Here is a 24,845-nt window from a genome sequence, read left to right on the forward strand (position 1 = left end):
AGGATCCGCTCAGAATGCATCAGTTTGCCTCCATTCTGTCTCCATTCCGCTCTGGAGGCGGACACCAAAACACTGCTTGCAGCGTTTTGGTGTCCGCCTGACGATGAGGAGGCAAACGGATCTGTCCTGACACACAATGTAAGTCAATGGGGACGGATCTGTTTTCACTGACACAATATGGCACAATAAAAAACTGATCCGTCCCCCATTGACTTTCAATGGTGTTCAAGACGGATCCGTTTTGGCTATGTTAAAGATAATACAAACGGATCCGTTCTGATTGGATGTGTTTGTGCAAATCCATGATGAATCCGCACCAAACACGAGTGTAATAGTAGCCTTATATAGACCTGGTAAGTACATATAGTGACACATTCTGGCTTTGCTATCTGATAGGTGACTCTCACAAGTTTGGCTGCGCTACACAGGGCTAGGGAGTGCCTTGCCTGGCGTTTTATACATTTGGTGGCAAGTTGGCATTAGCTGAATGACCTGCTTGCTTTTTCTAACTAACTACTGGCTAATGGAAATAACCTCTAAAATGGGTTGAATTCATATAAAGGTTTCTTCCCCAATGGGCATTTATTATCTCTCCATAAGATATGTGATAAATGACTGATTACTGGGGCCAACCGGTCTTTTTCACTGCACAGCTGCGATGTGGAGGAGTTTGAATGCAGTGCTGGGTGAAAACGCACAGTGTTGCCATTCAAAGTCTATGTGACTGGCAGAGCTATAGGGCACAGTTGTTTCCACCAGTCTCACAGTGTAGTGGCAGGCCGCAAACATGACCACTTCTCCAGTCAGACTCCTTACTGTGGTCACGCAGTAATAGATAATGCCATCTCGTGATTATAAAGGGAAAACTGTAGTCTGGAGGCAGCTTTGTTAGCAAACCCATATCTTGAATGTTAGCCCATGCCGTGTTTTGGTTTCCTTTTTATGGGTGTTACCTGGATGTTGGAGATTATTAGATTTTTATATAATGCATTTCCACAATCCACTGATTTAAACAGCAGAGATTCCAGTTTTTTGTATTAGGCTACTGCACAGTAGGATCCACTCCTATAATGCAGACGATGGGATCCGTTCAGAACGGATCCGTCTGCATTATAGTTTAGAAAAAATTCTAAGTGTGAAAGTTGCTCAGACGGATCCGTCCAGACTTTACATTGAAAGTCAATGGGGGACGGATCTGTTTGAAAATTGAGCCATATTGTGTCAACTTCAAACGGATCCGTCCCCATTGACTTACATTATAAGTCTGGACGGATCCGTTTGCCTCCGCATGGCCAAGCGGACACCCGAACGCTGCAAGCATAGTTCGGGTGTCCGCCTGCTGAGCGGAGGACAAACGGTGCCAGACTGATGCATTCTGAGCGGATCCTCATTCACTCAGAATGCAATAGGGCAGTACGGATCCGTTCGGGGCCGCTTGTGAGAGCCTTCAAACGGAACTCGCAAGCGGAGCCCCGAACGCTAGTGTGGAAGTAGCCTTAGATGGAACAGCTGTACAATCTCTATACAGTATACCATACCCCCTCTTATATTCCTAAGACAGAAATGGATAAAACTTACAGAAAGTAGAAGACTGGTAAACCAGTTCATTAGGCGATTAGTGTCCGAATGAGTAAATTCAAACAAGTGGCAAATTCCTGGGCATGCTGGCTCCTGGGAGGTGGCTATCTGTGTCCCATGATGAATTCTGTACATGGAGTACCCATACATGATTGCTATAAGCAACTACCTATCAGTACTACATCAGCACCCTAAAATCTGTGTTGTCCCCCCCCCCCCCCCCTCCCCATGGTCCTGAATATTTGATTGAAAAGGTTAGGGTCCTTTTACACAAGCAGATTTATTAATTTTTTTGCCTGACATGAACGCTGATCGATGATGTAGCAATGGCCACTCGCTTAGCTCAATTTTCATGAATCTGTCATCAGCACTGTGCCCCCGAGCAATCGTCAGTACTGTATGTCCCCAAACGATTGCACATAATGGGAGCAGTCATCAGCACTGTATGTCGCTTTTATTATTCTCTGTCGCACATTTACATTTACACATTGTCGTGTGTTGCCCACCATCGATGATTACAGCAAATTAACATTTGCTCTTTTGTTATTTGATCAGGTGCACTGACCAATTTTCAGGAACAAACCTTCATCTACCTGATCATTGGCCCAGGTAAAAGAGCCCTTACAGGGATCTTGTAATGATCTGACCTGCACTAGTATTGTATGTGAGCAAGGAAAAAGAACCCTTCTCTCTCATGCTTGGTGCCATAGGAAACTGATACTGTAGATACTATTTGTTTCTTCAGTGTCATTAATCCATCTCTTCATAAAAAAAAAAAAATTGATATAAAATGCAGTTTTTCTCTCCTACCTATAGCCACCTTATGTATTTAAACACAGCAGAGTATATATACACATAGAAGGAGGAAGCGAGGGTCCCGGAGCTGTAAGGCAGACATGCTACCCATTGAGCCCTTTCACAGTGTAATGTTACAGAATATGGATTTCCTTGTTTTGATGCAGTTTTTGAAGCCAAAGCCAGGAAGGGATCTTAAAAGTATAAAGAAAAGGCTAAGTCTTCTCAATGTGGAAACCAAGCCTAAGGCTGCCCATACACAGTGCAGCCCGGCCGCGGGATCTGCACTTGGTTCACCGCAAGTTGCCAGGCTATACCTGTATTTATCATAGCATGTATAGGTGCAGCCATGCGGCCGGGCCACACCCTGTACGGGCCCTCCGAGCAGACGTAGAAGCGTTGTCAAGTGTAACCCGTATCTCTGATAAGCTGTGATCTCCTGCGTTGAGTCTCTTCAACATTGCTTGTATACATAGTACCTGCTTGTGTGTTAACCATTGGGCTTTGGTGTCAGTGGGTTTCTCCTGACTGCCTTGCTCTCTGTCCTGCAGGAGACACAGCAAACCCAGAGTGTCCCCTAGCACTGTGATCCCTAACTCTCCAAAGCAGGTGCGTGTAGCTGTAGAGCACTGGGTGCCTCTTGCTTTGCTGTTCCTCTTGCTTGTGACTTTCCTATGTGCTGTTTCTGTGTCTTCCTAGATCCCTTTAGTTTCTCTTTGCTTCCTTTGTTGCTTACTGTGTAATAACATATGCCAATGTATGCTGCAACTGTCCTGTTTCATGCTTTGTGTACTTTCATGCAAAATGCATTGAAATATACGACCTACTGAAAATGTCTCGTCTTTGCTTCCCTATTCTTGCTAAGTGTGCATACCTGCTCAGCACCCATACTGTTTAGGATGTTCTTGACATTGCTTGCTGATGCAATACGATTTGCCATTTGATCAGTTTACTTTGCTATAGTTTTCGTACCGTTGTATTGTGGTGTTATAATTTCTCTTTCATATTTCCTTTCAGATCATCCCTTTCACTGAGAGTGTGAGGACTTCTGTTTTACCTTCCTCCCTTATCCTGTCCTCTTTTTTCAACCCTCCTGCCTCACCCAAACAAAAAGACACAACCAGAAATGAGCACATCTCTGCTTCTCAGTGGCAAGAGGAACCTGGCCGACGAGCTCAAGAGAACGCAGGATCTTCAGTTCACTCACCATTACAAGGTGTTTCCCCCAACCCAACCCCTTCCTTGCAGAATAAACAGGACCCAGGAAAAATCCTGGATACTGAACATGTCCAGCAGGGTGAGGATGTTAGGCTGTGGGTATCAGGGGTTTCTGATTCACTTCTTTTGACTGAAGAATTTATAGATGATGATCCAGCAGACATCTCCTTTAGTGGAGGAGCAGAGCTGTATACCTATGGTGAGAGTCTAGAGTCACCTGATCATGATGATATCCCACCAGAAGAGTATTTTCTGGATGGGGTGGATGTGACAGATTTCAATGGCAACACAAGGTCAACTGATGCTAATGAGTTATTGGAAATGAAAGCTCAGGCAAGTCGCATGCAAAGTTTTCTAAACCCATCAGAAAATGGATCCCTAATCCATTACCGCTCTGAAACCGGCTCCCTGGTTCACCGTCGCTCTGAAAGCAGTTCCCTCACAAACCTCAATGGTATCCCTTCATTTTCCCGATCTGCTAACCACTCCACTGCCAGCTCAATGATAAATTTTCCCGCCTGCTCTGTACGCTCGGAATCCAGTTCGGCTTTCCAATTTGGAGATATAGCAGACCAGCTAGAACAGCTTAGCTACCCTCCAACGACCACTGAAGACTCTAGCAGCTCTGAAGACGACTCCTGGGACTCTGAAGATGAGACTCCAATTGATATGAACTTATTCTTCAGCAATCCACTGACGCATTATACCAATTTTAATCAACTTGGGCTGCTGGATAAGAAGGATGCTCCTGACGTCTGAAAATGAAATTGATCATATGACCTCAACAACGAGCACTTGCATATAAGTCATAGGTGTGCACAATTTACTAAGGAGTGTTATGTTCAGCAACGTCTTAGATTGTGCTTTCGGTCTTTAATTTCCAGGCTGTAATAGTTAAACACAGCAATGATTGTCTCACAAAATTCACTTGAGGAATGGACTCGAACAGCAGCCAGTATTGTCAGACTGGACTAGTTTACCTCATATATGGTCCCTGTGGAAATTGACATATTCTGTCTTAGTGGGTAGAGTGAGGGACGCCCAGAGACGCTTCTATTTTATCTTTCTGTAAAATCTACTAAAGTGATGAAGAACCAAGCTTTTATCCTTGGTTATTCCATAGCTCCAGGCTGTTCCTGAATCACTGGCTTTTCTTTCTTCTATGCTTTATTCCTAGACCTTTGTTGGGTTTGATTTTGTCAGATTTTCACATTGTTCACACATTAGTTAAGCCTTGCGTTACGAAGTGTCACTAATTCAGCATGATCTTGTTCTCACATTCTTCTTCCCACCTGTGTTAATTACTAACCTACACTATTTAGAAGCAACACTAACTGTTGTATGGAGGAAATGATCAGCACATAGGCATTAGGCTTATTGCTGTTTCAGAATATATGGACATAGGAGTAAAAATATTCACCGGCTCTTTGGAGGGAGGTCTTTTCAGGTGGTGGGCTCTTCTAGGTCTTAAGAAACCATGCTTGTTTGGCCCGCTTCTTTGACATAATTGATCCTTGGTGTCTTTGTGCATGGTTTGCTTAAACTATTACCTTGCAGCCATTTTGGATAAAATGTTCTAACACTGCTAACCCAATTAGGCTATTTATCACTTACCCGTCTTTGATATGAAGATGCGTCGTTATTTTTCTCAAAAGCATAAAATGGAGAGAAATAAATGAGAAAAACTTAAGGGCGTATTGACTCTGAAGACATTTGCGTGCCGTCGATTAACCACTCAAGGGTTCTAGAAGCCTTTCTCTAGAAGAGATGGTTCAGATACAAAGAAAAATTATATGTCCCCTGCAGAAGATTCCATGGAAAAATGTTTGACTTTTTATGATTTGTAATTTTTGAAACCTAGTGCTTTGGTGATGCTAACTTCAACTCTGCGAAGGATGCAAAGATCATGAAAACCTGAGATTTTCTATAACAGTAGTCGCCAGATCATCTTACACAGTCATATAATGTCACCATGGTTGTCATAACACTAATTATGTATTTAATAGTATTAGTATAATTTGTATTTATGTTTTAGAGTTCTATTTTATGCCATCTTGATTTTTGATCAGTCTGTTGCTCATACATTACCAATCGAGTCCCATCAAACTTTTGTCGCTTATATAGCCCAATATCAGTGTTTGGGATCTACTCTTATCTAACCTTTCTATTTAATGCCTGCTATTATTTGATTTTTTTTTCAGACGCTCGCAATCGGGTATTACGGTTGTTTTTGGGATGTTCCGGGCCTTTTATATTTTCTAATTGTGCCTTGAGAATTAATATGGTTTCTTTTGCCTTTTTTTGTTCAAGTGTCTGTATATTAAATGATCAAAGGTGCCAATATACCCGCAGGAAAGGGGTGTTTTACTACATGTGCAACTATTTTGTTTTTTATCAGAATTTGTTAACCTGTTTAATACCAAATGTATCTGCAATAAAACTAGGAGTGCTGGAGCTCTCCTCTTTTACACTTTTATGTGACTGTAGTCTTAATATTATAATTTTTCATAGTACAGTTAAAAGGGCTCCAGAAATCTATTGACTGTCTAAACCAATGTGATAAACATTGTATGGACACCACTATCACTAGTAAATATCTGATTTTGTACATGTTTCAGTGTGATAAACAGCTCAATTCTCCAACACAGTTCTTGCCCTATTTCATACTGCAGTAGTGTGCCTGAGCTTTCAGCTCACAGACCACCTCCAATATCTTCAGACTGCTCAATGTGACAAGGCCAAAGATAATTTTGTTAGTTTTCCCATTAGCCGTATGTATCTATGTTTTAATGTGGTCATACAAACTGGTCTAAAGATTAGTAAGAATTTCAACTCTCAGACTTAACTTTATCTATTTTAACCTCGTCCCTTCATACCTAAGTAAAATGTATATACAGTACTTGCTTTTAATAGGTACTGTACTGTGAACAAACTTTGCATAAATCAATAGCACAAGTGAACATAAACTTTTTATTATAGACAAAAATGCCTCTCCACTTTTGGGCCACCTGTTCTCCTCTTCCCCTTTCTTCTGATCCGATCATTCACCCTTAGTTCATGGCTAAAATCCATCCTGAGAGACAATGTGGACTATCAGCTCACTGAAGGATCAGGTAACATCTGCCCATAGAATTGTTTAAAGAGGAGGAGGAGTGAGCTGCTGGAGGGAGACAGAGGCACATGATATACAGAGACGCTGCTTCCTCTTTAAGCTTTTTATCTCATCCCAATGCTGGATTTACAGCAGCACTGCTTTGTAGTGCTCTGCAGTGTTCTTCATGCTGCTGCTACATTTATAAGGTGTGCTACAGAGAGATGGCAGAGCAGGATCTCCTGTTTCTCTGTGTGCAGTGTATGTAAAACATCATAGCAGCTAGTCTTTATCCACTAGCTCAGGGATCAGAGATAGAGCCTGTAGAGGGGAAAATTGGTGAATAATATAGAATACAAGTCACCTGAAATGACAAGTACGTTTTAAATCTTTTGCTGCCTGGACTATTTTCATATGTTGATATATACAGTATCTCACAAAAGTGAGTACACCCCTACACATTTTTGTCAATATTATATGATATCTTTTCATGGGACAACACTGAAGACTCTTTAATACAATGTAAAGTAGTCAGTGTACAGCTTGTATAACAGTGTAAATTTGGTGTGCCCTCAAAATAACTCAACACACTGCCATTAATGTCCAAACTTCTGGCAACAAAACTGAGTACACCCCTAAGTGAAAATTGCCAAATTGTGCCCAATTAGCCATTTTTCCTTCCCAATGTCATGTGACTCGTTAGTGTTACAGGGTCCCAGGTGTGTTAAATTTGGTGTTATCGCTCTCACACTCTCTCATACTGGTCACTGGAAGTTCAACATGGCACCTCATTGCAAGGAACTCATGATCATCTGAAAAAAAGAATTGTTGCTCTACATAAAAATGGCTGAGGCTATAGGAAGATTGCCAACACCCTGAAACTAAGCTGCAGCACAGTGGCAAAGACCATACAGCGGTTTAACAAGACGGGCTCCACTCAGAATAGGCCTCGCCATGGTCGACCAAAGCATTTAAGTGCACATGCTCTGCGTCATATCCAGAGGTTGTCTTAAAAATAGACGTGGTCAGCCTGTCAGTGCTCAGACCATACGCCGCACACTGCATCAAATTGGTTGTTGTCCCAGAAGGAAGCCTCTTCTAAAGATGATGCACAAGAAAACCTGCAAATAGTTTGCTGAAGACAAGCAGACTAAGGACATGTAATACTTCAACCGTGCCTCTGGTAAGACCAAGATGAACTTATTTGGTTCAGATGGTGTCAAGCATGTGTACAAAGACAAGTGTGTCTAGCCTACAGTCAAGCATGATGATTGGAGTGTCATGGTTTTGGTCTCCATGAGTGCCGCCGGCTGTGAGGATCTACAATTCATTGAGGGAACCATGGATGCCAACATGTACTGTGACATACTGAAGCAGAGTATGATCCCCTCCCTTCTGAAACTGGGCCGCAAGGCAGTATTCCAACTTAAAAACAGACCCAAACAAACACACCTCCAAGAAGACCACTGCCTTGCTAAAGAAACTGAGGGTAAAGGTGCTGAACTGGCCAAGCATGTCTCCAGACCTAACCCCTATTGAGCATCTGTGGGGCATCCTCAAACGGAAGGTGGAGGAGCACAAGGTCTCTAACATCCACCAGCTCCATGATGTTGTGAAGCTCTAGTGAACTCTGTACCCAAGAGAGTTATTGCAGTTCTGGAAGATAATGGTGGCCACACAAAATATTGACACTTTGGGCAATATTTGGCCATTTTCACTTAGGGGTGTCCTCACTTTTGTTGCCAGCGGTTTAGACAATAATGGCCGTGTGTTGAGTTATTTTGAGGGCACTAAATGTACATTGTTATACAAGCTAAACACTGACTACTTTACATTGTATGAAAGTGTCAGATCCTCAGTGTTGTCCCATGAAAAGATATCAAATATTTACAAAAATGTGAGGGTATACAAACTTTTCTGAGATACTGTATAAATAAAAGCTGAATTATAAATAATAAAAAAAAAACATATGCCCCCATATCCATATATGTTCCCAAAGTGAACAGCTTGCCAATTGTGAAAATGTCACACTGCACTTCACAATCATGGACAACTTCATAAAATGTGTAACTATTTGTTAATAAAAAATTACTAAAATTGGTGTTCATGTACACAAATGTATATTTTGTCTCTGTCCACTTTTTTTGCAGCCCGTATGCAGAAAAATTTATTTTAATGGAAATCACTCGGCGTGCATTCCATATCCATATGTCCACAAGTCCGTTCCGCAAAACAGTAGAACATGTCCTATTCTTACCCATTTTGCGGACAAGGACAGTCATTGTTATAATAGATCCCCCAAAAAACGGATGTAACACGGACGTCACATTGATTTTGTAATATTTTTTTTTTTTGTGGATCCGTGTTTTGCGAACCTCAAAATACAGTTGTGTGCCTGAGCCCTAAACGTCTGGCCCAGGTAAAACCTTAGATGCAGTAAAATGTCTAAAATGAAAGTTCAGATTGCAGAGTGGCTGTACAGAGAACAGATGACCGTAACAGGCTGTGATCTTTCTTCCAGATGTCACTTGCAGATAAACCCTATTCTTTACATACACAAAGCCAGGAGACTGTTCATTTGAAGACAAAGATTCTGGGCTTTAGTCTAATACCAAGCTTTAAGTCTTATATTCTAGCCATGCATTAAATACTTCCTTGGCATTGAAAAGGTTAAAGTCGGTGTCGCCTCTTGAATACCATGTTTAAATAAGTTCAAAACTCTATGCTGATTAAATTCTTAATATATCTTTATAGCAGTCAGTGAGCTCTCCGGCTCCCCCTAGAGGTGGCTAGAGACTGTCAGCATTTTTTTATGTAGATACAAAGGGAATTTGATATTTTGTATCAGGAAGAAAAAAGACGACGAGTGACCACTCGCCACAATTCTGCAACATAGAAATGTCAAGGCGATAAAAGATGTTAGGATTTGGTTTTAATCTCATCTCTAATTTACCTGGAGCTGGGTAATCAATTCTGTAATGCTAGGATTAAATTGTTGGTGGCTCAGGAATACTGTAGTATACCCTCCACTACTTCTGCAGATTTTTTTTACGTTTACGGGCCGTTTTTTGCATTCCGTATACGGAACCATTCATTTCAATGGTTCCGGAAAAAAAAAAAAAAGGAATGTACTCAGTGTGCATTCCGTTTCCGTATTTCCGTTGAAAGATAGAACATGTCCTATTATTGCCCGCAAATCACGTTCCGTGGCTCCATTCAAGTCAATGGGTCCGCCAAAAAACTGAACACATACGGTAATGCATCCGTATGTCTTCCGTATCCGTTCCATTTTTGCGGAACCATCTATTGAAAATTTTATGCCCAGCCCAATTTATTCTATGTAATTACTGTATACTGTATATGCCATATGGAAAAACGGAACGGAAACAAAAAATGGAACAATGGATCCGTGAAAAACGGACTGAAAAATACTGAAAAAGCCATACGGTCGTGTGAAGGAGGCCTTAGCCAGCATTAAAGTGGAGGGGGGGGGGGGGGCAGAAGGGATGGACATGTACTATTTCAAGTGTTGTGTAAAAGCTGCATATTTCTGTCTAATTGAGAACACATGCACACTGAGCTGAGCCTGCATGTGTATGGGGTGGTTAGGAGATATAGCTGTTCGACTGACAGCTAGCTATGGGTGTATGGTCATCTTTACACCTGAGGATATCTAGGAGACTGGTAAAAAAAAATGGGGGAAGGATGGGCTCCCTGATGGATAATTATGAGTTACTGTTTTCTAACACACGACCTCTTTCTTATTACCTTCCTCTTCATACCATGCCATTAATAACCTATGACCGCAAAATGGTAGAAAACACATTACCTTGTAGTTCAATTAATTAACTTGCACCTCTTGTTAACAAGATGAAATGGTAGGTGTAACCAAAAACCAAATTAATGTTTCTTTTTGACATTTCTTTTATTTGTGGTGGCATGCAAAAAGCTTTACTGTTTACTGCATGTAACACAAGTCATACATGGAAGATATTTTGCTGATTCTGAGGGGCAGAAGCACGGCACTAATAGACATCAGTGTGGCCCTACCTTACCTTTCCTTGCCTTCAATGTCTTATAGAGTTTGTTGTATAAGCCTCTCCTGCCCCATCTACAGTAGCACAAAAATATTAAGCACGGCCCCCTTGGCTAAGCCCAGTCCCCTCATCCAGGCATCAAACAAAGATAGAACAGATCAGCAGGATATTAAAGGGTACACTTTCCATTCATTTCTATGGAACTTCTGAAAATAGTGCACTGCTACAGTGTTTTCAGAACTCCCACAGAAGTAAATGGAGGGTGCATCCACTGCGCTCTCCTTTACTTTGGGGGCTCGTTCTGGATAGGTCATCACTATCTGATCAGTGGGAGTCCGACACCCGGGACCCCTGCCGATCAGTTGTTTGAGAAGGCATGAGCAGTTCTGTCAGCGCCACAGCCTTTTCCATATTTACCAAGCACAACGCCATAGATTGTATAGTCACTGTTCTTGGTATCGCGCTCAGCCCCATTGAAGTGAATAGGGCTGAGCGCGATACCAAGCACAGCCACTGTACTATGTATGGCACTGTGCTTGGTAAGCCGGTAGAAGGCCGTGGCGCTGGTGCCTTCTCCAACGGCTGATCGGTGGGAGTCCCCCATGTCGGACCCCACCAATCAGTTACTGATGACCCATCCTGTACTACTGATTTATGCAAAGTTGTTTTGAAATTTTAAAGGTGTGTGTGTATCACCACAAAATGCAGTGTAATCTGCATTCTGCATATTATAGAGTAGGAGGAGCTGAGGAGATTGATATATTGTGTTTTGGGAAAAGATTTAGCAAAAATAGAAATGTATTCATTTAACTTTATGGTCTTCCGGAACTTAAGACCGTTTAAGTATGCACACTTGAACGTCACCGTCCAGCCTATTAACTATAATGGGGGCTTGCGCAGATCCGTCCGCAACCCGGCAAATATGCAGAAGATAACCGCTGCACGGGACTGAGCAGCCTGCAATGTATGGGAACACGTGGAGGCTGCATAAGACAAGCCAAAGACAAAAATGATTTTTATCAAATGATGTAATTTGTTTGTGTAGTTCTGACTGAGGCAAGAGCTACTGCACAACAGTTGATTGGTGGAGGTGCTTGGTGTAAGACCCCCGCCTATCCTGAGTATAGGCCATCAATATAAAACGTCTGGACAACCCCTGCACTGCCCTGTGGCCAGCAGCCATATTGTAATGCACCTATTTACAGGTAGGTTAGACGGTGGGATTCAGCCGAGGTTAAGTTTTCACGTTTTCCTTATGGTTACCATTTCCCAGATTTGACAACTCATTTGCAAAGTTTTTGCATTTTACCCAGATATTTCCAGGAGGATCTGCATATGGAACCAAACCCTTATTGGACTACTAATCCAACAAATGGGAAATTCTCATGTTGCCGCCTGCCGTGTTTTCTTAGTAGTGAAGCTTGTGACATGCCATATAGAGTGCCTGGTGAGCTCTGCTAGAGGCACATCTCAAGACGTGACTTGTGTTCTATAATTATATATGAATAGTTCTGATTTTGTTAACAAGCATTTCTAATTCTATAAAGGCCTTTTGACCAGAAGCAGTTGGGTGGATTGGTGTCATGGTTTTCTTTATGTCACGTGGCTGCAAATGTCAAGGGGCAGTGATTCTGAATTGGTGGAAAAAAGTTCTTAAACTGCATCGTCCAGAGATCCGCAGTCTAATGGATGGAGAACCCCTTTAAAGATGGAGGTGGCATATTTCCTCTTGACAGGATGTCATCTACATTTACCATCTGTTCTTCTTTTCATTCATGATGTGTGGATTCTGTCTGGCACTTTCTGCTTTGTATGTTGTTTTTGGGGTTACCTTACTCTTGCGCTTACTTTTCAGACTGGTTTTAGTAGTCTTCTGCATGTTTTTTTTTTTTTTTTTTTTTATTCCTTGCGTACTTCATGTTTCACATTTATTTCTTGAATCTCTCACTGTGCATGATTCATTCCTTATTCCCTTTTGTATTTTATGTCCTTTTTAGTCATAAAATATACTTTATTTTCTTATTACCATTGCACGTATTGCATAAACATTGCTAAAGGGAAGATTTAACTTTTTGAAGCAATTTTTAATTTGTGCAGATATTAGGCTATTTTACACAGTAGCGGTTTTGCTGAATCCGGCAGGGTTCAGCAAAAACACTTCCATTACTGATAATACAACCACCTGCATCCGTTATGAACGGATCCAGTTGTATTATCTTTAACATAGGAATGACGGATCCATCATGAACTCCATTGAAAGTCAATGGGGGGCAGATCTGTTTTAGATTGCTTCAGAGAAAACGGATCCGTCCCCATTGACTTGCATTGTGAGTCTTGCTCCGCATCCCATGACGGAAAGAAAACCGCACCCCGCACCATGCTTTTTTATAGAATGTATATTGTTGTAGATATCCCCTGAAGTGGCCACAGTTTGCAAGATAGCACTACACTTGACAGAAATTAGAATGGATCAGGTTATCAGAATCTCTCAGCCTATAATTTTGAGCCTTTGTCAGCCTGATGAACCCTATTAAATCATACATGTTGTCTAGTAGGTTTAATCATGCTGATAAAACGGTACCTTAGTTATCTTTGTATGTAGCAGCGTTCCTAAGATATGAGCATTTTATTATGCTAATTAGCTCTTTGTAATGTTTTTTTTTTTTTTTAACCAATGTATTTTTTCATACTGCTCCACAGAGAAAATGACATTATAAAGGGTACATTCTGTGCTATATAAAAAAAAGCAAGGCTATTAAAGGCACACAAGGCCATTAAAAATGCACATGATTACATACGCTATTCGGCCAAAACCACAGCACGAGGCAAGCGTTTTTGGATGCCTTTTTTACGTCATAAAATGCACACCAAAATAAAGTGGCAGGCAGTGGCTCAGGCTCTGTAATACATTTGGTACAGGGATAGATACTTTTATTTAACAGTATGATTTGTGACAGAATTTTACACCACAATTGTGGTGCAATTTTGAAGCAAAAAGTTGTGCCATAGGCCATGTCCCTTCCCTCTGAAACCGATGCCTTTTTCTGGTAGGCCACACTCACATGACTAAAGCTAGATGGGCCACAGTTTGGTCCAATTTACACCAAAATCTAGATGCACTCACATGGGCCGGTATATTTATGTGGACTGCAGTTGTAGTTCAATAGTTATAGCAGTATTCAACTGAATAGATAAAATAATAAGGGTGAGTTCACACTAGCGTTAGGGATTCCGTTATGGCTTTCCGTTATAACATGGTTATAACGGAATCCATAAGACGGAAGGACGGATCTGTTCTTCTGCCCATAGACTTGCATTATGCCGGAATGCAAAACGGAAGCCTTTAAAAGGCATTCCGTTTGCTATCCATCCTAATAGAAGTCTTTGAGAAAGCATAACAGATCCGTCTGGGTTCCGTTATGCAAGACGGAAAACAAAGTTCTGTCGACATAACTGGACCCAGACATAACGGGACCCAGACGGATACGTTTCGATTCCCATAGACTTCTGAGAGGACAGAGAGCAAACGGAATGCCTTTAAAAGGCTTCCGTTTTGCATTCCATCATAATACACGTCTATGGGCAGAAGAACGGATCCGTCCTTCCATCTTACAGATTCTGTTATTTTCCGTTATAACCATGTTATAACAGAAAGCCATAACGGAATACTTAACGCTAGTGTGAGCCCACCCTAATACGTGGACACAATGGATCTTTCAGGGCAGGAAATGAACTTGGCTACTGCTCTCTATTCGGGCCCTGAACAGAGCACTCTTCTTTATTGACTCAGATAATAGGGTATTCTGAAATTGTTTTTCTAAACCAGAGAAACCCCTTTAACAAAAAAAAAAGTTGACGCTTCCCTTTAACAAACGGCTGTACCAGTACATTACCTAGTATAATCTTCCAACAGGAATAAAACTGGTCTTCATAACATTCCATCTTTTTTTTTTCTCAGTAGGGTGTCACTTGTCTCCAGTAACGCTCAGGCTGCCCTCCTCTACTTCCCAGCCTGGCAGGTCTCCATTGATGAGCCCAACGTTAAGTGACAGTGGTAGTGCCAGAGCTGATGATGTGGAAGAAACTTCTGACAAGGTGAGGGCAGATCTAAGGAACAAAACTCTGACTGCTGATCAGGATATGGCATCAATATCAGTGGCGGGGCAGCTCATGGCACCCCTGACATTCAGCCTTTTGGACAGTCTGTACATCTGGTAATGGCTGTGCCTGGCACTGCAGCTTGGTTCCATTTAACAGAGCTGAGCTGCAGTATTGGGCACAGCCAAATGTACAATGATGTGTCTGGTAAACAAAAACAGGGACCTGTCACTTAGGCTACTTTCACACTAGCGTTCGGGGCTCCGCTTGTGAGTTCCGTTTGAAGGCTCTCACAAGTCCAGCCCTAATACATTCTGAGTGGACGCGGATCCGCTCAGAATGCATCAGTCTGGCAGCGTCTGTCCTCTGCACCGCTCAGCAGGCGGACACCCGAACGCTGCTTGCAGCTTTCGGGTGTCCACCTGGCCGTGCGGAGGCAAACGGATCCGTCCAGAGTTACAATGGAAGTCAATGGGAGCGGATCCGTTTGAAGGTGACACAATATCGTGCAATTTTCAAACGGATCCGTCCCCCATTGACTTTCAATGTAAAGTCTGGACGGATCCGTCTGAATACAAATTGCACTTTTTTCTGAATTATAATGCAAACGGTTCCGTTCTGAACGGATACCATTGTTTGCATTATAGGAGCGGATCCGTCTCTACAGATACCAGACGGATCCGCTCCGAGCGCAAGTGTGAAAGTAGCCTTATTGGGGGAGTGCCAGACCCCATAGATCTGAAGTTGACATATTTCAAGGTTAGGTCATCAGTGTAAGGGTCCATTCACACGTCCGTTTTTTCTTTCCTGATCTGTTCAGTTTTTTCAGGAACAGATCAGGACCAGATCTGGACCCATTCATTTTCAATGGGTCCTGGAAAAAATCGGACAGCACAATGTGTGCTGTCCGTTTCCGTTGTTCCGTTCCGCATGTCCGTTTAAATATAAAACATGTCCTATTCTTGTCCTGAAAAATCGGATCCTGGTACAATACAAAGTCAATGGATCCGCAAAAAAACGGATGACAATCGGATGTCATTCCGTATGTCATCCGTTTTTTGCGGATTCCGTTCCAGGAAACACATAACAATTTTATTTATTTATTTTTTTTCAATTTTTTTTCAAAGAAATCCAAACAACTTTATTTGATTATTGAAATGTATACATGTTCCCGTTTTTTGCGGATCCGCAAAAAACGGATGACATACGGATGACATACGGAAACATTTTCAGGAACAACGGATCCGCAAAAAACGGACCGTTTTTCAGGATGAAAAAAAACAGGACGTGTGAATGGACCCTTATAGTGTCATAAATACCCTTTATTTTGCTTTATTTTGGGTTAAATCGTGAAACATTTAAACTAGTATTTCAATATGCTGAAGGCAATCTGCGCCCAACAATATTCTTATACGCTGATCTTAGTGTCTTATTAGGCGACATTGGATCAGTTGATTAGAATTGCAACAAATATTGGTTTCTTCAGAGCTTACTGCTTTTGTTTTGTGTTTTTAGATCTTTTTGTCAGATGTTTCTATGGTATACTGAAGTATATTTATATGCAACTCGTAAGATTTTTAACTTTTATTGACAAATACATCAAGTTTATGCAAGGACTAAATATTTCTTGTGTTGACTCTTCTTTTTCAAGACTTCTGCAGTTCACCCTGGCATGCTGGATATCGGCTTCTGAGCCAAATCCTAACTGATGGCAACCCATTCTTGCCTAATCGGTGCTTGGAGTTTATTATAATTTCAGTTTTTTTGTTTGTCCATCTGCTTTTCATTGATTGACTACAGGTTCTCAATGGGATTGAGATGTGGGGAGTTTCTCTGCCACCGAGCCACTTGGTTATCATCTTTACCTTGAAACATGGTGCTGTATCGTACTGTAAAAAGCATTGTTCTTCACCAAATTGCTCCTGGATATTTGGGAGAAGTTTCTCTTAGAGGATGCTTAGACCCCATTCTTTATTCATGGCAGTGTTTACTGTTGTAGGTGAGCCCACTCCCTTGGATGAGAAACAACCCCTAAACATGAATGGTCCCAGGATGCTTTACTGTTGGCATGACACAGGAATCATGGTCGCGCCCACCTTTTCTTCTCCAGACAATCGTTTTTACAGGTGTCCCAAAAAGTTTGAAGGGTTCTTTATCGGAGAAAAAACTTTACCCCAGTCCTCTGCTGTCGAATCCCTGCACTTCTTGCAGAATGTCAGTCTGTCCTTGATGTTTACCTTATGGAGAAGTAGCTCCTTTGCTGCCCTTTTTGACACCAGGCAATCCTCTAAAAACCTTCCTGTGTGTTCAGATGCACTCACACATGCTGCTGCCATTCCCAAGCAAGCTGTCTACTGGTGGTGACCTAATCCCATAGCTGAATCCTCTTTAGGAGATAGTCAAGCACTTGCTGGACTTTTTTAGACACCCTGAAGTCTTCTTCACAGCAGTTGAACCTCTCTCTCTTTCCTTGAAGTCCTGATGATCCAATAAATTATTGAGTTAGATGCAGTCTGACAAGCAGAAATGTCCTTACCTACAAAGTCCTTTTTATGCAAAGCAATGATGACTGCACGTTTCATTGGAGGTAACCATGGTGAACAGAAGAAGTAAAAGATTTCGGTCTGCTTTTCTAATTTAATCAACATGACAGTCATATCCGCTGCCTTGTCCTCGTTCACACTTTCTCCTGAGCAAATGAGATCACTGCAATTATGTTAGCAGGTCGGTTTGTGGCAGTGCTGAAATACAGTGGATTTTTTATTTTTTTTATGACTGTTAATTTTTATGGCAAGTAATGGGCAGAGCTAATGTCTCTTAGCATGCGCAACCTGACCCCTCTTACCTATGTGACGCCGACACACCCCACAGGTGACGTCACTGTGGAGCAGATACTAATTACTATCGTATAATCACATTCTCTATTCACTATGGTGACATCAGCGCTATTTGCATACTGTGTCACTATGGAAGAGGCGTTGGAGCTGCATTGGAGTATCAGTTTTACTTATTTAGGGGCAGCATTGTACTACTAGCTTTTTACCTCTGCAATTTTGGACAGCATAGGGCAGGGCTGGCCAACCTGTGGCTCTCCAGATGTTGTAAAACTACAACTCCCACCATGCCCTGCTGTAGGCCGACAGCTGTAGGAATTCTTTGCATGCTGGGAGTTGTAGTTTTGCAACAGCTGGAGAGCCGCAGGTTGGCCATCCCTGGCATAGGGTATAGTAGGGTGTATTAAGGGTAGGTTCCAGTGTGGTGTGGATCCACCATCAGGGAGTCACCCTCCGTACACCTTTTTATATAATTGGTTTCTTTATTTTATTTTTTTGTTCTTCTTTTTGGGACCTATATTTAGTAATTAGTTGTCTTTCTGATTTGGTACGACTTCCCTTTTTTATTCTGATATATAATTAAACTTTAAATTAAAATTAAAGTTTTATTCACGTTTTCAATGATATGACATTTTGGAATTACATGGATATTATATTGGTTGATCAATATACAGTAGTCTCAGTGATTCAAGGAATGACTTTGCAATTATCTTGCTCACCACTTGTGCTTGTGCAGGCATATTGCTGTTATTATTAATTTGAGTAATACCATAGTATTTATTATATTTAAAGAAATCTCACTGATCCTCCTCTGCTCCAGTCCCTGTTCTCTCCACTTCCTGGTATTGGCCTTATATGGTGCGCGCTCGCCGAATCGAGCCGGCCGGCGCATGCGTAGTTCCAAAAGTATACCCAGCTGACTGCGGGAGCCCAAGATGGGATCGTGCAGTCACAAGCGGCGCACCAGACTGGCACGATCCCAAGGAATGGTAAATATGTAAATCATAGTCAGGAGGCGGCATGAAAAAGGTGGGCATTGCTTGACTTGAAGCAAGGAGGCCGCTGCCCCCTTGACTTCAAGCACACTGCAAACAGAGCGCTCAGAGAGATTAAAAAAGCGTTTTTCTGAAGTATGGATTAATGAATTTCTGGCTCACACACTTGATCAATTACAGACTGGGGGACTGCTATAAGGTAATGCTGGCAGTTTTATATCACTTTTGGAGGTGACGGGTTCACTTTAAATAAGTTGTCCAGGATTGGAATACAGTGTCTTGAAGAAGTATTCATACCCCTTGGTCTTTTACACATTTTTTCACGTTACACCCACAAACTTAAATGTATTTTATGTGATAGACCAACACAGAGTGGCTAGTATGTGTGAAATGAAAAGAAAATGATACGTTTTTCAAAAATTTTATAAATAAAATTCTGGAAAGTGTGGCGTGCATTTGTATTCAGCACCCTTTACTCTGATACCCCTAAATAAAATCCAGTGTGACTAACTGCCTTCAGAAGTCACCTAATTCGTAAATAGAGTCCACCTGTGTATAATGTATTCTCAGTATAACTACAGCTGTTCTGTAAAGGCCTCAAAGGTTTGTTAGTAAACATTAGTGATCAAACAGCATTATGAAAACCAAGGAACACACCAGACAGGTCAGGAATAAAGTTATGTAAAGCAAGATTAGGTTAGAATAAAATATCCCAAGCTCTGAACATCTCGTGGAGCACTGTTCAATCCATCTTCAAAAAATGGAATGACTGGCACAACTGCAAACCTACCAAGACATCAAGACATGGCCATCCACCTAAACTGACAGCCCAGGCAAGTAGAGCACTAATTAGAGAAGCAGCCAGGAGGCCCATGGTTACTATGGAGCTGCTGCAGAGATCCACAGATCAGGTGAAAGAATCTATCCACAGGGCAACAATTATCCACTCTTCCACAAATCTGGCCTTTATGTAGGAGTGGCAAGAAGAAAGCCATTTTTGAAAGCAAGCCATAAGAAGTCACGTTTGCAGTTTGCCACAAGCCGTGTAAGGGACACAGTAAGGCTAGTTTCACACTAGTGTTCGTCGGTCCGCTCGTGAGCTCCGTTTGAAGGAGCTCACGAGCGGACCCGAACGCCTCCGTCCAGCCTTGATGCAGTCTGAATGGAGCGGATCTGCTCAGACTGCATCAGTCTGGCGGCGTTCAGCCTCCGCTCCGCTCGCCTCCGCTCGCCTCCGCACGGACAGGCGGAGGCGAGTGGATCCGTTCAGACTTACAATGTAAGTCAATGGGAACGGATCCGCTTGAAGAGGTCACCATATGGCTCAATCTTCAAGCGGATCCGTCCCCAATTGACTTTACGTTGAAAGTCTGAACGGATCCGCTCAGGCATCTTGCGCACTTAGAAAATTTTCTAAGTTATTAATGCAGACGGATCCGTACTGAAGTACTGAACGGAGCCTCCGTCTGCATTAATATGATCGGATCCGTTCAGAACGGATCCAATCAAGCGCTAGTGTGAAAGTAGCCTTAGCATGTGGAAGAAGGTGCTCTGGTCAGATGAGACCAAAGTTGAACTTATTGGCCTCAATTCAAAACGTTATGTGTGGTGGAAAACTAATACTGCACATCACCCTGAACACACCATCCCCACTGTGAAACATGGTGGTGGCAGCATCCTGCTGTGAGGATGCTTTTCTTCAGCAGAGACAGGGAAGCTGGTCAGAGTTGATGGGAAGATGGATGGAGCTAAATACAGGGCAATCCTAGAGGAAAACCTGGTAGAGGCTGCAAAAGACTTGAGACTGGGGTGAAAGTTCTCCTTCCTGCAGGACAACGACTCTAAACATAAACATAGCCAGAGCTACAATGGGATGGTTTAGATCAAAGCATATTCATGTGTTAGAATGGCCCAAAGTCCAGACCTAAATCCCATTGAGACTCTGTGGCAAGACTTGAAAATTGCTGTTCACACTTCATCCAATCTGACTGAGCTTGAACTATTTAGCAAAGAAGAATGAGCAAAAATATCAGCCTCTGGATGTGCAAAGCTGGTAGAGACATACCTCAAAAGACTCGCAGCTGTAATTGCACCAAAAGGCGGACCTAAAAAGTATCAGGGTGGCTGAATACAAATGCACCCCACACTTTAAAGACTTTTATTTATTGAAAATTTTGAAAACCATGTATCATTTTCTTTTCAATCACACATACTTGATACTCTGTGTTGGTCTTTAACATAAAATCCTAATAAAAATACATTTAGGTTTGTGGGTGTAACATGAAAAAAAAAAAGTTCAAGGGGTATGAATACTTTTACAAGGCACTGTAACTGCTCTATTTTCTCCCAGAACATATCACAGTCCTAACAATGGGCTTGCAAGTCAGCCCTGTTCAAGTGAACATACTGGTACTGATGAGTGGCATAAACTATGGAATGGCACTGTTTCTGGGGGTGGAGGGAAAGACTCTTCTTTTACTAATCCTAGACAGCCTATTTAAGGCAATACTCCTAGTTGGCCAGTGTACATCAAATACTACATCTTGCATCCTGGATCTTGCGGTCAAGCTCAACTCTAAGGAGGGAGGGAAGGTGGGTTAGCTGGCCTGAAACTTCCCCATGTTTTTGAAGTCTGCTTAGCTAGAGAAATGTGCACTTAAATTCGGTAACTGGCTGGAATGTAGTATGTATTCAATGTTAGGAATAAACAGCTGATGCATGCTCATAGCATATTGTTCATAGCTTCACAGACAGAATCCATCTCAATAGTTCAAAGACTAGAACTATCTTGTTTCCCTGAGTTGCAGATGGATGAAGCCTATTATATCACCAAGGAAATTCTCAGCACGGAGACTTCTCATCTAAAGGATATTGAGGTCATAACTTTGGTAAGCTTCAATAGTAGATAAATGCTCCTCTGATCATTGGTCTTGTCATTTCATGTTTGTATCCCATGTGCAAAGTTCTTGCTTTTATTAAACTCATGGGGCCTAATTTCCGATTTATTAAAAAAAGATATATATTTTTGCGCATATGGTGTTTCTCTGCCGTCTTCACCGCTGTCCCCCAAGAGTTGACTGGGACAGCAGCACCTCACATCTTTTTTTGAACGCCAATTTTCTGGCGTAGAAAAGGACTGACATCTACGCCAAACCCAGTTAACCACACGGAGTTCTGCAGGCTGCGCCTAATTTATAACCAGGCCTACGCCTCATCATAAATTAGTCACAGCCTCCGGCAGCTCACAGGGCTATCGTAGACCAGCATGCACTGTCAGCCTATGATAAATCAGGGCCATTTATGATCTATTTTTGCCAGTTTTCTGTTGTGAAAAAGTTGCAAACTGCATATTAGCGACTTTTTCAAAAACACTTGCGCAACGCTTTTTTGAGCAAGTAGTGCTTTCCCTATACCCACCCCCCGCGCCTTTACCACTATCCTTAAAAGGCGAAATAGCAAGGGAGGGGTCGGGGCCAGCCACATTTATCGTCTTTTACGCCAGTTTCTAAAGTAGAAAATACTGAAATTTACGGGCGCCAGGGGCTGGTGTAGATTTCTGTTCAGACGCATGGACTGTCGAAGGCTATGGCTAATTTATGTTGCGTTATAACCTAATATATGTTGAGTTATAACCTCTGTTGAGTTATAAAGTAGTTGTAGCTGCTGGTAGCACACGGGGTTATCATAGACCAGCATATGTCGCCAGTCTATGATAAATCCGGGCAATAGTCTTTTTTTATCTTGCTTAGTGATTTCATGTGACATCTAAAATATGTAAGGATCCCAGTCTGACAAGGTTGTACAACCACCATTACCAACAATATCCCAGATATTTTTAGAAATTATGTCTACACATTATTTTACAGTGCTTCTTTTTGGCCTGAGCAGGCAATTATCTGGAATTCCAATAATCGCCTAATTGTCAGAGGAGGTGAGAGCCGCATTTACATGTAGCAATAATCTTCTCTGCTGTTTGGGGACTAGAGATCACTTGTCTCCATAGAGAATCATTGTTTCTGAGCAGCAGATCCTTGCTTACACAGGATAATCTGTTGCCCAAAAACAATGATTTTGTTGTCTACATCAACAAAAGTTTGGTGGTCATTCAACTGGTGATCGCTGGCACCTTTTATGCAAGCCATTTGTTGGGCCTGACTTTTTACGCAAACATTTATTCCAAATGATCGGTCCATGTAAAGCGTGATTTCCCGTTATGGACACTGCTTATTTCACAGGAACGCACAGCATTATATTGATTTATAATGCCGTGTGTCTTTGCATGATCCTATTGCCAACAAACTATACTGACAGCATTATGCCAGTACAATTCAGTAGATGAAAAGTCATGTAGAGACACACAGCATTATAAATCAGTATAATACCGCTCAGCGTCCATAACGGGAAATCACGCTCACACACAGAGCGTGATTTCCACACAGGACACGCTCATCTGAAAGAGGCCTAAGAGATAAGACAGTAGGGGGTTTAGACAATTGTTTTTTAAATCCTCTCCTAGAATATTTTTGTCTACCACTATTAAACCCCTTTGAACATATCAGAACATATCTTAAGCTATAGGAACTCCCAGTCTTGGAAAGATGTTTTACCCCGATAAGGTAGTCCTGCCCAGTATTCTTGCTGATGCTATTTTCCCGATACTATTAAAATTCCACATTCGCCACTATGGCCATCTGTTCTTTCTTTTTAAAAATCTGCCTGTTAGACGTTTCCACTCTCTTTTGTTCGCTTTATGAAATGTTGTGCATCATTTTTAGTGGCTGGAGAAGGCGCTTAGTAAAGGTGGAGATCAACAGGAAACGCTAGAGCATCAGATGAAGCCTCTCTTTTCTTGCATGGACCCCATACGGCTATTTCACCAGGAATTTTTGCAGCAACTTGAGGATATCCTAAGCCTTTGGTAAGAACATACATCATATTAATATATCAGGTAAATGACACTCTGAAAAATATATTGATGATTTAAATGTTAGGAAAATTAAAAATATAAATGTATGCATTATCTGTAGGAAACAAACCAAGATATCTGGAGACCAAGCTAAAAGTGTGGATCTGTGTAGTACATGTTAGATTACAGAATACACTATGCATGAGGAGGTCCCCAGGTCTTCATCAGCGATCAATCATTACTCATCTCCTACTACATCCGTAGGGTGCAATATGGTGGCGGTGACCTGAACTACCCATGTCAGTCTGTGCTGCCCCTGGACAGACAGTCTTCTGTGTTTGCGCAGACCAGTTCATTTATTGCCTAGCGCATGCACAGAAGAGGATCTATCCAGGGGCCAGACGGACAGTGGTGATGTGGGTGAATCCTGTTACCATCACCATATTGTGCCCTGTGGATGCAGTCGTGGGACAGGTGATGATTGTTTATACAGCTCACTGTGTGATGCAGGCGGTGGGGTAAGTTGTTGTGTGACATACACATGTTTTTTTTTGTTTGTTTTTTATTGGACAACCCATTAACATTTTATTATTATATAATGATGTTAAGCAGGTAAAAAACAACCCCTGTCCATAACCCCAGTTACAGCATATGGACATCAAAGAGGAGTAGCCCCCCCTACATGACTCCCTCACATCCTTTATAAGCCAGAATGGAGAATCATTTAAGCTGTCCTTGTACCATATCGATAGCTATTCATCTGAAAGGCCGCCATATATAACGACATTTGGCCACAGCTTCCTTCAGCAAAATTAGTTGTTATATATGGGGTGGTGGGAGCAGCAGCCATAGTATCTTTGATGAGATAACACCTTTAATTAGCAGTTTTCATCCTCTTTGTCATCATGCTATCAAGACTTGTAACACATGTGTTTCAGGGAAGGGGGATCTGCACGTACCAAAGATATGCAAATTCTTGGAGACTTCATGCTTCGGAATATGACTGCCTTAAGGGTAAGAGGGAATATTCATGTACATGTTCCAGTTGCAAGTATTAGATTTTAAAAGCCAGATAGCTCTTCTTGTCCTGCGATTATATTGATCCCATGCAAATAACACAAGCATATATATAGGTGCAAATGCGCACAGTTCTTTATAATTTATGCATTTCAATCACCAGTATTAGAGGGGTTTTCAGAGATAATTGTTTTTTTTACTGATGACCTATCCTCTGGAAAGGTCATCAGTATCTGGTCAGTGGGGACCCGGGACCCCGCCGATCATGAGAAGGCA

General features: G+C 41.9%; 1 protein-coding gene across 1 annotated transcript in view; it reads left to right on the forward strand.

The window, feature by feature from the left end:
- FARP2 (FERM, ARH/RhoGEF and pleckstrin domain protein 2) overlaps window positions 1-24,845 on the forward strand; it is a 126,196-nt gene that overhangs the window by 80,861 nt on the left and 20,490 nt on the right. Inside the window, exons 12-19 of the mRNA XM_044291023.1 lie at window positions 2,925-2,982; window positions 3,391-4,344; window positions 5,793-5,806; window positions 6,646-6,704; window positions 14,681-14,814; window positions 21,454-21,534; window positions 23,422-23,564; window positions 24,491-24,566. Coding sequence (XP_044146958.1) covers window positions 2,925-2,982; window positions 3,391-4,344; window positions 5,793-5,806; window positions 6,646-6,704; window positions 14,681-14,814; window positions 21,454-21,534; window positions 23,422-23,564; window positions 24,491-24,566 — 1,519 coding nt within the window. The remainder of the gene's footprint in view (window positions 1-2,924; window positions 2,983-3,390; window positions 4,345-5,792; window positions 5,807-6,645; window positions 6,705-14,680; window positions 14,815-21,453; window positions 21,535-23,421; window positions 23,565-24,490; window positions 24,567-24,845) is intronic.

This window comes from Bufo gargarizans, chromosome 4, assembly GCF_014858855.1.
Source record: "Bufo gargarizans isolate SCDJY-AF-19 chromosome 4, ASM1485885v1, whole genome shotgun sequence".
Lineage (NCBI taxonomy): Eukaryota > Metazoa > Chordata > Amphibia > Anura > Bufonidae > Bufo > Bufo gargarizans.